A 15,175-nucleotide genomic window follows, 5' to 3' on the forward strand; every position below is an offset into this window, starting at 1 on the left:
TTCCACATGCGAAATTTGCATTTATGTTTATTTAAATTACACAATGGACTACAAAATGTAAATGTTTCATGATACTTGTTATATTATATCACCTTTATCTATCAATATTGTTGAAATGAAGATCAAATAGCTGTATGTTGAAATATGTTGAAAAAGTCAAAACTTTACATGGGGTGTACTTACTTTTTCACATGACTGTATGTATATATACTAGCTGAGGTACCCGGCTTCGCCCGGGTTGAATAAGAATAAGACAAATATATGATGAAAAGAACATGTATATTTTAGAGCAATATCACAGTACATTTCCTGCATGACGTTTTTTCAATTTTCAATTTCTCAAAACCTCTGGGTTTGCAACATTTCTGGTTTTCTTACTTGGTGCCAAGACATAAAGATTGCTTGGTTTTCCAACCCTCGAGCAGCCCACGTACAGCTGGCCATGGGCAAACACTTGTTCTGTGAAGTTCAGGCCTACAACCTTCATTGATTGCCCCTGCGCCTTGTTGATGGACATAGCAAAACATAGCCTGATGGGGAACTGAATCCTCTTGAAGGAGAATGGAAGGTCAGGTGGAATAAGTGGTATCCTTGGAATGAATACTTTCTCTCCTCTGCATTGTCCTGAGAGGATGGTTGCCTCTAGGACATGCGGCATCATTTGCTGGATTGTCAATCGTGTTCCATTACACAGCTTTGGTGGATCAAGATTCCTTAGAAGCATGATTGGTGCTCCCACCTTGAGAATCAACCTGTGTGTTGGGAGTCCTTGAGGCTGAAGACTGTTGAGAAACTCAGTTGGGAAGTTTACTGCCTGATCTTCATCTGTCACTTTGTCAAGAGAATCATAATTTCTTTCATGACCGGGAAGTTGGTGGAGGAGCAAATTGTTGATCTCTTGAACAGCATTGTTCTTGGGGGCCAAAATGGCTCTTTCGGCAAGCCATGATGAGTCCTGGAACTGGGTTTCCATATTGGGAAAGACCCTTTTTGATCAAGTCATCTTTTGTTTCAACAAACTGTCCAAATGGTAGAGTTATTTGTTCTGATGCATCTTGAGGGTATAGGCCATTGCCAACTTTCAAAAGCTGGCTTGAGAACTCCCCTGCAGTGTTGTCACCAAGAAGGTGGACTCTCATGTTGGTATTCAGGGTAAGTCTTTGCACATGTGGCCAGAGGAGATAACAAGACTTGATACAGGCCTTGACTTGATCTGCTCTTGTGCCCCGTTGGATGACTGGGAGAGTCTGACGAAAGTCTCCAGCCAGAACAGTTGTCACACCACCCATGATTTTCTTGTTGTTGCGAATATCTTGGAGTGTTTTGTTCACTGCTTCGAATGCCTGCTTGTGGTTCATAGTAGCCTCATCCCAGATGATGATTTTGCACTGTTGAAGGATCTTGGCGTTTGCTGAATTCTTGCTAATGTTGCAGGTTGGGGTGTCTTGCTTGGTCAAATCCAAAGGCAGTTTGAAAGTTGAGTGTGCTGTCCTTCCTCCTTCAAGAAGTGTAGCTGCAATTCCACTTGAGGCCACAGCCAGGGCAATTTCCGAATTTTGACGAACCTTGGCCAGGATGATATTAATGAGGAATGTTTTTCCGTTCTTGGCGCGAAAAAATGGCACGCATTTTGTCATTATGTGCGACTTTACGTCACTCCTACAGACGTGACAACATTTGTTTTCCTTAAACATATATTTAAAATAAATGAAATAGTACATAAATTAACAATAAACGAAGCTAAAAAACAATTTAAAATACAATAAAAAGCACATAAAAATATATAAATATGTACGTACAGTATACTGTACGTACGCGCAACCGCTGATTCGCATTCAAAACAGAGGCGACGTACAGTATTCCTTTACTGTGTCTGTGTTAGCCATGGGTCCGAAGAAGGATAATGCTAGTGTTTCCAAGCGTAATGTGGTTACGATGGACGATAAGGTAAATCTGATTAAAAGGTATGGAAAAGGTGGAAAAGTGTCGGTGATAGCGCATAGACTTTATCGCGAATCGGAACCGCAATGCGTCATGGGATCGGAAAGGGGCAATAGCGCCGCCACAAACTACACCATGGAATTGCAGCTGGCGCGGTTTTTTAAACCATTGATATTAAAATAAAAAGTAGCCTATAACCACCGGAATTTTATGCTGATTCCGAATCTGTGTCTAAAACTGTTCTCCGATGTGTAGTTCTTGAGTTATAAGCGGACATCCAGACAGACAGACACTCCTCCTTTATATATATATATATATATATATATATATATATATATATATATATATATATATATATATATATATATATATATATCTATATATATATATATATATATATATATATATATATATATATATATATATATATATATATATATATATAAGTTTTTCTAACCACTCACTGACTCACTGATGTAAATGTTTAGTATTTTCTAGGTGGATGAGAACGTTTAAATTTGACATGCTGATTGATGTGACTTGAAGCCAGGATAACAGAAAGTTATTTGCTAAAGTAAATAAAGGCCGCCATAGTTTCTCAGCCCGGAGAAAAGTGGAACTTTGACTGCGCATAAACGAAGAGCTCACACTCCTCACTCATATTCATTTAATTGATGGATTAATCTGCTTGCAGAATGCCAGCACAACCGTGTGTGTGTGTGTGTGTGTGTGTGTGTGTGTGTGTGTGTGTGTGTGTGTGTGTGTGTGTGTGTGTGTGTGTGTGTGTGTGTGTGTGTGTGTGTGTGTGTGTGTGTGTGTGTGTGTGTGTGTGTGTGTGTGTGTGTGTGTGTGTGTGTGTGTGTGTGTGTGTGTGTGTGTGTGTGTGTGTGTGTGTGTGTGTGTGTGTGTGTGTGTGTGTGTGTGTGTGTGTGTGTGTGTGTGTGTGTGTGTGTGTGTGTGTGTGTGTATATATATATATATATTTTTTTTTTTTTTTTTTTTTTTTCAAGGCTGACTTGATGATCTCATTGGAAAACCTTTATAATTCTGGAATGCTGGATCTGCCCCAAGACATTCCAAGGAGCATGAGCTGCTGTATTTGACATTATTTGGCGTCACCGTTTCGGTAAATAAGGTGTCATCATGGCTTTGTCTTGGCAACTCTCCTGCATTTTTCTCACTTGTAGTGGTCTCCATAGGCCGGCCATTAACCAATGGTTTGCAATGATCCTTGTCATTTTTTTCTTGGCTTGTTGGTGATGCTTTTACAATTCTGGACTATGCAAATGGCAGCACAGTGTAATCAAAAGAATAGTCGATCCTTATCAATCTAACTTCATTTTCCTGTTTCTATGAGTTTAGTGATGTATTTCATTTCCTTTTTGATTAATTTTTAATTCGGTCCAATACTTTTGTTACCGTTGCACTCATTTTATTCCAGATCTATCTTCTCAAGGTTATCCTCTTGCGTTTTTATTTGACTTTTTCCGAAGTATAAGTAAGATCTGCAGGTAACAACAAGGTAGGAGTCACAGTAAGTGGAAGTAACAACAGAAGCTGGTGGTTTGTGAGAACAACTGGGTCAGGAGGATTGCAGGAGTGAAGAGGGTGGATAGAAGGAGGATGGATGAACTGAGGGAGGAGATTGTTGTGCAGATGAGATGGACGGGGATATTGTTGACATGCCGGCTGAGATGGGCTGGACACTTGGTGTGGATGGGGGAAGAGAGAAGGGCAAAGAGAGCGGATATGTAGAGGGAACAGGGTAGGAGGAAGGGAGGTAGACTGCGGTTGAGATGGGAGGATTGTGTAAAGAGGGACATCAGTAAGGTTGGGTAGTTGGAGAGTGGAGTTTGTTGAGGACAGAGGAGAGTTGAGTTTGTTGAGGACAGAGGAGAGTGGAGTTGGTTGAGGACAGAGGAGAGTGGAGTTGGTTGAGGACACATGGGAATGGAGGAGTATCATGGTCAAGGCAGGGCAGTAACTTGTTACCATTGGACCTCACCCCAAAAAGGTAAAGAAGAAGAAGAAAAAGTAAACTATCAACTCATTTTCTTCATTTTTCCAATTGTGACATAGACTGGTCTTTTGATATGCCTCCGCCGACAAAGTCGCCGGAGGCATTATGTTTTTCGGTTGTCCGTCCGTACGGGCTAAACCTCGTTTTTCTCAGCAACTATATGTCCGATTGAGACGAAACATTCAGGGTAGGAGTGACACCTATGCAGAATGTTTTTATGATAATTGTGACGTTATAGGTCATGTGGTATGGCAGCCATCTTGGATTAAAAGGAGATAATTAAAAATAATTTCTCTGAAACCGCTGAATGGAAAAATTTGAAACTTGGCACATTGACAAGTACTCCCAATGTGGAACAAAAGCATGATAATGATGACATCATAGATGAAGTGATATACCAGCCAAAAATGTTTTAATCGAATTTCCTATCCTAAAAATCTGAAATTGCATGCACATGATCTATGACCCATTTGTATGTATGTATGTATGTATTTTGAAATATTAAATTATGACATCATTGGTCACATGGTTTGGCAGCCATTTTGGATTGAAGGAAAATATTAAATAATTATATCTCTGAAACCGCTCACCCTATCGATGTGAAATTTTACAAATATCATCTAGCAGCACTGTTGCATATAGTTTGAAAATTATGTCATAGGTCACGTGGTTTGGCAGCCATCTTGGATAGAAAAACGAACCTTATCCGATCAACACAAAACTTCACAAACGTGATCCACTATCCATACATATGCAGAGTGATGGCATCTACCCGTTGTGGGACTATGCGGAGGCATATTGGTGACAAAGTTGCATTGTTCTCGTTTTTTTTGTTGTTTTTTTTTCTTTCTTTTTACCCAAATATTCGTGCCCGTGGATGAGCATGTGCACAAATCTCCTGCCGGACAAAGACATTACTGTATAAGACATCATTGGGTACTTTTACATCAATTACAAGTGCATTAGTCGACAATGGGAAAATCAACAAAGTATATTGGATTTTAACCTGGGATCCCAAGCGCCAGGGCCCCAGGTAGCAACACCAACGGTCTTGATCACAGCGGACATCTTCGTATTTGCCGTTATGTGCACCCATTTTCACTACGAACCTGGAATTCGCACCGAGTACTCCGGGGATGGTTTTTGTGCCCTTTGCCTCGGACAATATAGGCCCCAGACCTCGTGAGCGGACCCCCTATGGCGCGTTGTCGAGCACGTTGGTCCTCCATGCCGAGGCGCCACACATTGGCCTGAGAGGCACTCGCCTTACTCTAATCGATTGCTATTTGCACACCGCTGTGCGAAACGCACCGAATGCCATTTAAATGCCACGGTCTTTCCCCGGAGCGTGCGCGTACCCAGGAGCTGCTCATTATTAGCCGTGCCCTGGACACAAGTGAGTCCGGGTGTGAATGGACGCACACCAGTGGACTCCACGTGCACACGTGCCTAGATCTTTCAGCGGTAGACCGTCCATTCCTTCTTGGGGCACATGCTCATGTCCCTTTCCCGCCGTACGTGGTGTGTACGTGACGATGTGTACGTGACGATGTGTACGTGACGATGTGTACGTGACGTGGACAGCAGGGCACGATGCTCCTCGTGATGGCGAGGATAGTCAGGGTGTTTCGGTTCTGAAGTCAAAATCCGATCCACTGTCGCTTTGTAACTCAGACAAGACCCTAGACCAAGACCCCAGGTTTTAAAATGTCATTGTAGCTATTATATCTATGTATGAGAATATAATTTATAATAAAATATGCTCGGATGTTGATATTATATTTTTACATAAATACCTTTTCGTTTCTTGTACACTGCTGTGGGTATGTTAACGTTTGTAGACCTTTTTGTACAACACTCACGGTACACAGTTTTCAATCTCTCAACGACTTGCTATAGACAGACGGTACCATTCTTGGGCAGTGTGTGTCTATGTATGTATGTATGTGTCTATGTGTGTATGTGTCTATGTGTGTATATGTATGTATGTATGTGTGTCTATGTATGTATGTGTGTATGTATGTATGTGTGTGTGTGTGTGTGTATGTATGTGTGTGTATGTATGTATGTGTATGTATGTATGTGTGTATGTATGTATGTGTATGTATGTATGTGTGTGTGTCTACGTGTATATGTATGTATGTGTGTGTCTACGTGTATGTGTGTGTGTGTGTGTGTGTGTGTGTGTGTGTGTGTGTGTGTGTGTGTGTGTGTGTGTGTGTGTGTGTGTGTGTCCTAGATCGTTCCAGGCATCGCACACCTACCCTCCTGAATTCTGCCTGTATAATCCAATTACCATTTACCCGCAAATCATTTTAAGAATACATATCGTTGAGCTCGTGTTAATGGCGGTGCTTGGACAAGCAACGTGTCTTTGTGAAGACGTCTCACGTTGACCGAGGTTATGGTCGGGCGGCGAATGCGGGAGTGAGGTTGGGGTTGGGGGTTGTTGGCACCGCTTGATTGACGAAAGAGGCGCCTCCGGGAACCCTGCAGGGAACGGGGATGACTGAAGGCGCTTCATCTGGGCGGCAGCGACCGTTAGCGCGCCGGCGCCTTGCCAGGCATATTAAGCAGTAGGGCTCATTACCCGCACCCTCCGCACACCCGCACCTGTGCTGACAAAACCTGGCACGCGGAGCACGTGTACGCTTTCGCGCCAAAAGAAGGATTTGAGGCCGTTTCAGAAGGCGGCCCTTTATATTAAATAACGCGAAGGCAGAGGCATTGCACCGCTTTTAATAAATAATCGCCGGTTCGTTCTAATATTGGATTAACGATTACCGCCATTGCTGTTCAAGACCAAGCTCGCGGAGGAGGCGTCGAGGCAGCTGCGCGGTGTAATTAAAATGGCGGGAATGCCCGGTCTCCGATTTAAATTAAATAAATAACATGCGCTCTGCCATATAGGCCACCATATTTATTTTTCATGACAGTTCATTGGCTCGACCCCATTTTTTTAATCGATTGCCACGTAGCTGCTTGTCGTGTGGCCATCCCGTGGGAGATAACGTCAAACGGTCCACGTGGTCCCAGCTCCGGGAGCGTGTTCGCGCCATTTAGCCGCAGCTGGGCGTTTCGGATCCGCCATCGAGAATATAGGCCTATATATATCATCGGAGTCGAGATCAAATGGTCGTGCAGCAGACGCTCTTTATCATTTGACAACATGCCGTTTAATTCCAGACATGAAATGAAAATCGAGAAACTTTATCGACGCGCTTGTCCTGAACACGTTTTTGTTTTGCTTCATCCACACATCGTCGTTTTGCTTCATCCACACATCGTCGTTTTGCTTCATCCACACGTCGTCGTTTTGTTTCATCCACACATCGTCGTTTTGTTTCATCCACACATCGTCGTTTTGGTTCATCCACCCATCGTCGTTTTGTTTCATCCACACAACATCGTTTTGCTTCATCCACACATCGTCGTTTTGGTTCATCCACACATCGTCGTTTTGGTTCATCCACACATCGTCGTTTTGCTTCATCCACACATCGTCATTTTGGTTCATCCACACAACGTCGTTTTGCTTCATCCACACAACGTCGTTTTGCTTCATCCACACAACGTCGTTTTGCTTCATCCACACATCGTCGTTTTGGTTCATCCACACATCGTCGTTTTGGTTCATCCACACATCGTCGTTTTGGTTCATCCACACATCGTCGTTTTGGTTCATCCACACATCGTCGTTTTGTTTCATCCGCACATCGTCGTTTTGTTTCATCCACACAACGTCGTTTTGCTTCATCCACACATCGTCGTTTTGGTTCATCCACACATCGTCGTTTTGGTGCATCCACACATCGTCGTTTTGCTTCATCCGCACGACATCGTTTTGTTTCATCCACACAACGTCGTTTTGTTTCACCCACACAACGTCGTTTTGCTTCATCCACACATCGTCGTTTTGCTTCATCTACACATCGTCGTTTTGGTTCATCCACACAACGTCGTTTTGGTTCATCCACACCGTCGTTTTGGTTCATCCACACATCGTCGGTTTGCTTCATCCACACATCGTCGTTTTGCTTCATCCACACATCGTCGTTTTGTTTCATCCACACATCGTCGTTTTGGTTCATCCACACATCGTCATTTTGGTTCATCCACACATCGTCATTTTGTTTCATCCACACATCGTCGTTTTGTTTCATCCACACATCGTCGCTTTGTTTCATCCACACATCGTTGCTTTGTTTCATCCACACATCGTCGCTTTGTTTCATCCACACATCGTCGTTTTGTTTCATCCACACATCGTCGTTTTGTTTCATCCACACAACGTCGTTTTGCTTCATCCACACAACGTCGTTTTGCTTCATCCACACATCGTCTTTTTGGTTCATCCACACATCGTCGTTTTGATTCATCCACACATCGTCGTTTTTGTTCATCCACACATCGTCGTTTTTGTTCATCCACACATCGTCGTTTTTGTTCATCCACACATCGTCGTTTTGCTTCATCCACACATCGTCTTTTTGGTTCATCCACACATCGTCGTTTTGATTCATCCACACATCGTCGTTTTGGTTCATCCACACATCGTCGTTTTGGTTCATCCACACATCGTCGTTTTGGTTCATCCACACATCGTCGTTTTGGTTCATCCACACATCGTCGTTTTGGTTCATCCACACATCGTCGTTTTGGTTCATCCACACATCGTCGTTTTGGTTCATCCACACATCGTCGTTTTGGTTCATCCACACATCGTCGTTTTGGTTCATCCACACATCGTCGTTTTGGTTCATCCACACATCGTTGCATTGTCACGTGCAATACAAAGCATCCACTCTTATTGCTCAAGGAGACAAGATGCGTCCTTATCTGCCGTAAAGGCGGAGAATATCTCATCCATGTATTGTTGGCTGTGTGGAGCAAGGGAGGGGTCGAGGGACCGCCGTGGGAAGGGGAGTCCGAAATACAGGCTCTGTTCCGGACCAGGTGTCAGGTGCCTAGCCAGCTGTGGTTCGCGTTTCCCTGGCCCCGTGCCCAAGCCATGTTGCCCTGCCTGGCGCTCCTATCGCCCTCCCTTCCCTCCCCCCCCCCCCCCTCTAGTCCCGAATCCAGCACCAGATTTTGCCTTTGCCGTGGGATAATTACTCTGCGCGGTAGCATGCCCCGCTGTTTGTTTTCTCAGATCCATCTGCGCAAGCCTGATAGAGCAATCTCCCGCCTCCGTGCGCCAAGTATAATATGCCATTGTAATGGTTGATCTTCCCTGTCTTTCTCTCGTCCGGTTTCTAAAATGCGTTTTCTGCGCAAAGTCTGATAAGCGTTCGGGAGCAAGTTCAGGCGGAGGGCGCGCTTCGAAGAGGGATTCGTTTTTCTTCCGTCCTCGTGGCGAGCGCGAGCGCCAGACTCCCTCCATCGAGGTCCTCGCGGGAGCGTCGCTCGGAAACGCGCGAGAATATCCCGAGCGCGATAAGAACGCAGCGGGAAATGCGATTCGTTATCGTACCCGCACACCGGCGCAGGCTGCGGGCAGGTGAGAGAGTAGCCTCGGGTAGAGCGATTCTTGCGCCCAACCCTCTCGCGTGTACCATATAACTGTCCAACCCCCGCATCCTTCTCCGTCGGGGTTCGCCTTTCCACTCTGCCATTGACTGCGCTACCCGGCGCTGCGTTCATGCAATGCTCGCACCAAGAGAGCCATGGCCACAGCCCGCGTACGATTCATTACCTACCCACAGATTGCCTTTGCCTTTTGTCACTTTGATGTCATTTGGTTTGCTCTTGCCAATTTACCTCTTTATCTTGGTCCTGGAATGTTTTAGAGGATGTGTTTACCGTAATCGTATTGAAAATCTCGGAGGATCAGTGTGAAGCCTCCGATGTCAAGAAAGCCAGGCGACCGGATTGTGAATAACGGAGGAGAGTGCTGATGCTGTATAATTGAACATGGGGCTTGAAACTAGAGGGGGGTGGGGGCAGTGGGGAGGAAGGGCTGCAGCAAGCGAAGCTGCTTTTAGACAATGAAATTGAGAGGTTCTCATAGTGTGTTTCTGCATATCTGCAAACACGACAACACAATGCCCCGCATTGTAGATGTTGGCAGGCTGGAAAGTAGGAAGTGTGACGTTGCTAGGTCACACGGCTGAAAACTGCGGCACTGGTGTCTCCGGACTTCCCGGGAAGGAATAGGGTGTTGGCCCATGGTGTTATCAGGCCCCGGCAAACACTGTTGTTCTTCCTTTCCCAGCAAGCGACTCCCATCTGTATGCTCTTGTGCAAGGGGCTTCGCTTATTCTTCGGGGTTGGGTGTGCGAGTGTTGAGACGAGGACCGGTGTTGCTGGTTGCATGGGTGTCTGTGCTAGCTGTGCAAGGGGTAGACACTTGGTGGAGATATCGAGGGTGCATCTTCAATAGACTCCTTTGTTGCTCTGCAGATCTTGGCGGCATGGCAAGGCGAGTCACCGAGGCGCAGTGAATTGTCAGAGAACGACCTGGTGAGTTGTGAAGAACTACCGAGGGACAGCGTTGAGCTCCAGAAGCCGCCCGCCATGTTCACAGGTGAGTGGGCTTGGCAGCTCCTGCAATGGACCATGTCGAGGCCTATCCTATTTTTGCGTCAAACTGTGGAAGGTATTACCCCGGTGACCTGCCCCAAGTGCTTAAACTTGACATTGGATGTTATCAACTCACCGGGAACCCCTGGCTTTGCCTGTCTGCTCGATTGTTGATGTGCTTTATTGTGGCTGCACGCCGCTGAGCTGCTAGCAGAAGTCGATATGTGGGCTCGCCCTGATCGTCCATCATTGGACTGCCCGGGTGTGGCAAGGAAACTGTGATTGGGATGATTAATGTGTGTTCATTGCCCAATTTTATTGGAGTCTAGAATGGAAGACGTTTGGTTTGACACCGAACACTCGTGCTGTGCTGTTCTTGCAACCTGTCATGCGGTGACACATTGCTACCCTTAAGGCATCTAGGTCAGGGATGTTCAGATCTGTTTTGACTTCCGAATCACTGAGCACCTGCTCAGTCCTTCAGGCTACCATTTGTCGTGTTGTGTGAAGAAAGCTGCATTCTCCACAACTTCATCACGATGAGTCGCAAACGGGTCTGTGGCCTACTGTGCTTGATGTCTGTCCACTCGCTGCAGGACATGCACGAGCCTTCTTGAAGTTGATGTGGCAATGTGGTTAAGAGATGTGGCAACACCCTTAGGAGGTCTGTAAGGTTGGAAATCAAAGAGCTATTGTGTAAAGATGAACTTCTGATCAAAACTGTTGTTAAATATCCAAAGGCAGATTTGTGGGTGAAGAGATGATTTTTGTTGTCAAACATCTGGGGGTCATCTGCATATTAAGTATGCAAATATGATGGAACTGTTGACCTGCCCTCTGGTCTGCCATACACCTCTTTTTCGAATATGCTCTATGCTTATCCACTCCCCTCTCCGCTCCTGACATGTATCACTTCTCGACATCCTTTCTCTTTTCATCCCCTGTCCTTCCCAACTTCCGAACCATCCTCTTTCTCCCATATTATTCTACCCCGGCCCCTATTGTGAACATAATATATATATGGGCACTGAGATGAAAGCCTCAGTTGTCCTTTCTAGCGAAGGACCTATCATTAGAGACCAATTTTAGTGGCCTTGCTGGGCTGCAAGGACATATTCCTGATTGCCTTTTCCTACTGGATGTAACATCAAGTTGATTCATCCACTTGCCAGCACTGATTGTGTTGTGGCAGCTTTTGTTAGCAGGAGGATTGTTAGCAATATGCTTCGAAGACATTCCAAAGCGATTTCATCCATCAGTCAACAACTCCACATCCGCACATGATCCTTTCAACAGGAATTGTGTAGGGTGACGTCGAGTGTCCGAAACCAATGTATATCGGCGAAGTCGATGCACAATCGATTGTCCCATTGCCTTTTGGCCTCGAGGATTTGTGTATCTCTTTTTGTACAAGGTTCGACATTGCCAGACTCGTATCTGAAGCGGTCGCTATTAGCCGTGCTCGTTGGATTTGAACCAGGCCACCTGTTTTTGGAGGATCCCTCATAATGCACCTCCGTAAAGATTAGCACGAAGTGCCAGCACCGAACATTTATTTGTTCCAGGGTCAAATTGTGGTGCGGATTTGAATCGGTGAAACAGGATTACATCCTGCCGTCAGATCTCCAGCTGCGGAAGCCTTTGTTTGCCTTATCGGCAGACTGGTGCCGTTTTTCTCAGCCCGCCGCACCCTCATTGGAATGCCACATTCGTTCCAACGGAAGGAACGGGTGGTGCTGCTAATGCAGACTTCAGACGAGCGTTTTATTTTTTTATTTTTTTTTCACCCTATTTTGCTCTTTCTCCCATCTAATCTTGAATACATACTATGCATGATATGCTCCCAGAATGCGCACAATGCATCAATCTGCTTCTGCACCGTGCCATCTGCAAGAATTGACTCGTCTGCGATTGTAGTAAACTAGGGCATGCCCGTACTATATCTATATCTAAAATTATATCCCCCCCCTCTATTTACATGAAATGGTTTGGTCCAAAGCGAACGGCTTGCGAGTGGTGACAATCCCCCCCCCCTCTATTTACATGCAATGGTTTGGTCCAAAGCGAACGGCTTCCGGAGTTTGGTAAAGAAATCGCCATCGCGTGCACAAACGCGCAGGAAAGCGAATGAATCGCAAATTCGTTTTTATTAGTTGTAAAACATAGTTTAACGCCAACATAGTTTGCAAACGTGAAATAAATGAATACGCTCTCAAATGTGCCATCCGAGGCAGAGTGTGCCCGCCACGTTCGGCACACGCGATCGTTCGCTGCTCTCTGATTGGTTGAATCGTTTTTTGGACATAGCTCGGTAAGTAATTGTCCGATTAATATGAAACCTTGAAAAGGCACATCCTCGGGTCCCCAGCAATATACCTGGCAAGTTAAAAGTATATCGGACCCGTGGTTGTCGAGAAACAGCGGTCACAGACAAACAAACGTACAGACGTACAGACGTACAGACAGAGATTACTGGAATTATAGATAGATGAAAATGGTGCTTCTGTGGAACTGGCATTTCTGGCATGTGTGTGTATCATCGGTCGTTTCGTCGAACGATCTCGAGGACAAGTCATTGAAAACGTGCATGCAATCAGATTGCAAATTATTTTGTGTTGCCATTTGCAAGCGGCACTCAAATTTGACACGGTTGACGTATGGAATATTTGAGGGAATGAATTCTCACTTTGGATCTGTGGACAATAGTTCAACTTCCACTGTTTGTATTCACAGAAGAAAACGAAGAAAAGGGTGACTTTACCTTTCGAGGGTTTGGTGTCGCCATACCTGCCTCGCCATGGCTACGTCTCATCCTCTTGATTGAAAGGATTTTGATCTCACTTGTGGCCAATTAGCGGTGAAACAAAAGGACTGTGATAATGCCTATACGATCGATGATGGCCTGTCAGTTTGGATTCGCTTCGTCGTTACCGGGGAGTGCACGCAAATGACCTTTTCATTGCGATGTTGAAAATAGAATGCTTCCTACGTGTCGGACATATGGGCCGCTTGGAAATGCATCCATCAACTTCCAGTCGCCGTACGACCGCCACAGTTGCATTTTATTCCTTTTGTGTTGAGCTTTTCTGCTCGAGATCAATTATGGGGAAACCGGGAAAGCATAAAAGATCAGGAATGAGGCCAATTTTGAGGGCCACGGAGATGGAAAATGCCAGATGACCTCCGGGTCTGCTTGCAGGTTATGCGGGAGTAATTCGTTTCACGGGAGTGGGACCAGAATGTGTTCAGCCCTGCAAATGTCAGGACATCCCGGAAGGGTTCAGGTACCTCTTTCTGGGTTTTTGTGCGGTGCTTGCAAACCCTGAAGCTCGCCCATAAGTTGCCTTCTATATGTGACTCGCATGCACATTCTGCCCATGAATCGATGGTAATTAAGCAAAAGGGTTTCATCAACAAACTAAGCAGCCAAATTAATTGTTGTTTGCTCCATTTCTGAGCCAACACACAATTTGTGGCTGGCGTGCTGTAACAGTGTCTTTCTGTTATCGACCGCATGCTCGGCACAAAACACCGCTTCAGTCCTTTCCTGCCAATCAATACTCCTTCATACACCGATCTGACTCGAACGGTCCGTGTACTTTTGATTGCTGTAATTGCCTCGAGCAGGAGGAGTGTGGATGTCAAAGGGGCATTATTCAACAACCTTGCTGCAAAGTTTTGGAAAACCATTATTTGTTCAATATAAGGGCTTGAAAGGTTCGCTTACAAATCAATGGCTGTTTCAATATTGCTTGGAAAATGCAAAAATAATAGCCCAGAATCTTTTGTAACTATGGTAACAGTATTAATGGCTAGCTTTTACTTATGATATTCTATATTGTGTGCTCTTTGTGGTTAGACCACACTCAAGTAACCCTCCAAATGCCTTTTCCGTTTTGCTACTTAATATTGAAATATTGTGATTGTTGAAAAAAATTCCTGATCAAAGTCGTAGATTTTGTTTGTCAGTAGCTATCTCTATGTAACCCAACCTCACCTCCCATCCTGCCGCAGGAGTAAGAAGTCACCTTTGCCTGTCAGTGATGTGGTTTGAGTGCCTGGGTTAAGTGTATGTTTAAAAAAAAAGAAAAGTGGCAAAGCTCATACAACGGAAACAAACGGTTCCTGGTTCCTGATTTTTCACATTGGGATTCCTGAGCATCACTTGATTTGCACCGTTGATCTTTTTTTCAAATTAGGACCTCGACTTTAAAACTGCCTGTCCAAATATTTTATAAGAAAAAAACCTCTGTCGCTTTATTTACCATGTTACCATGTTAAGTAGCTTTGCTTCACAGTCGTTTGACTGGAAACATCATTCCAAGATTTCAATGTTAGCCTGTCACTTACAATCTTACAGTGTAAAATAATGCTATCAAACGTTACCGCCAGCCAGGTGGTTTATTGTTCTTGTTGTTATTATTATTACTAGGGCATGCCCGTACTATATATATGCCCGTACTATATATATATCTAAAATTATATCCCCCCCCCTCTATTTACATGAAATGGTTTGGTCCATTCGCAACGCCAAAGCGAACGGCGAACGGCTTGCGAGTACGGTGACAATCCCCCCCCTCTATTTACATCAAATGGTTTGGTCCATTCGCAACGACCACAGAACCCCCCCCCCCCCCCTCTATTTACATGAAATGGTTTGGTCCATTCGCAACGCCAAAGCGAACGGCGAAC

At 45.0% G+C, this 15,175-nt stretch overlaps 1 protein-coding gene across 2 annotated transcripts in view; it reads left to right on the top strand.

Annotated features, from left to right (window-relative positions):
- The window catches only part of LOC137434249 (protein CBFA2T1), a 164,078-nt gene that overhangs the window by 62,502 nt on the left and 86,401 nt on the right, over window positions 1-15,175 (top strand). Inside the window, exons 1-2 of one of the 2 annotated variants that reach the window (XM_068127070.2) lie at window positions 9,445-9,461; window positions 10,364-10,487. In XM_068127070.2, coding sequence (XP_067983171.1) covers window positions 10,478-10,487 — 10 coding nt within the window. In that variant the 5' untranslated portion in view covers window positions 9,445-9,461; window positions 10,364-10,477. Of the gene's footprint in view, window positions 1-9,444; window positions 9,462-10,363; window positions 10,488-15,175 lie in introns of those variants that run through there. The other variant, XM_068127069.2, reaches the window with a different exon arrangement.

This window comes from Myxine glutinosa, chromosome 10 (assembly GCF_964187855.1).
Source record: "Myxine glutinosa chromosome 10, kmMyxGlut1.1, whole genome shotgun sequence".
NCBI lineage: Eukaryota > Metazoa > Chordata > Myxini > Myxiniformes > Myxinidae > Myxine > Myxine glutinosa.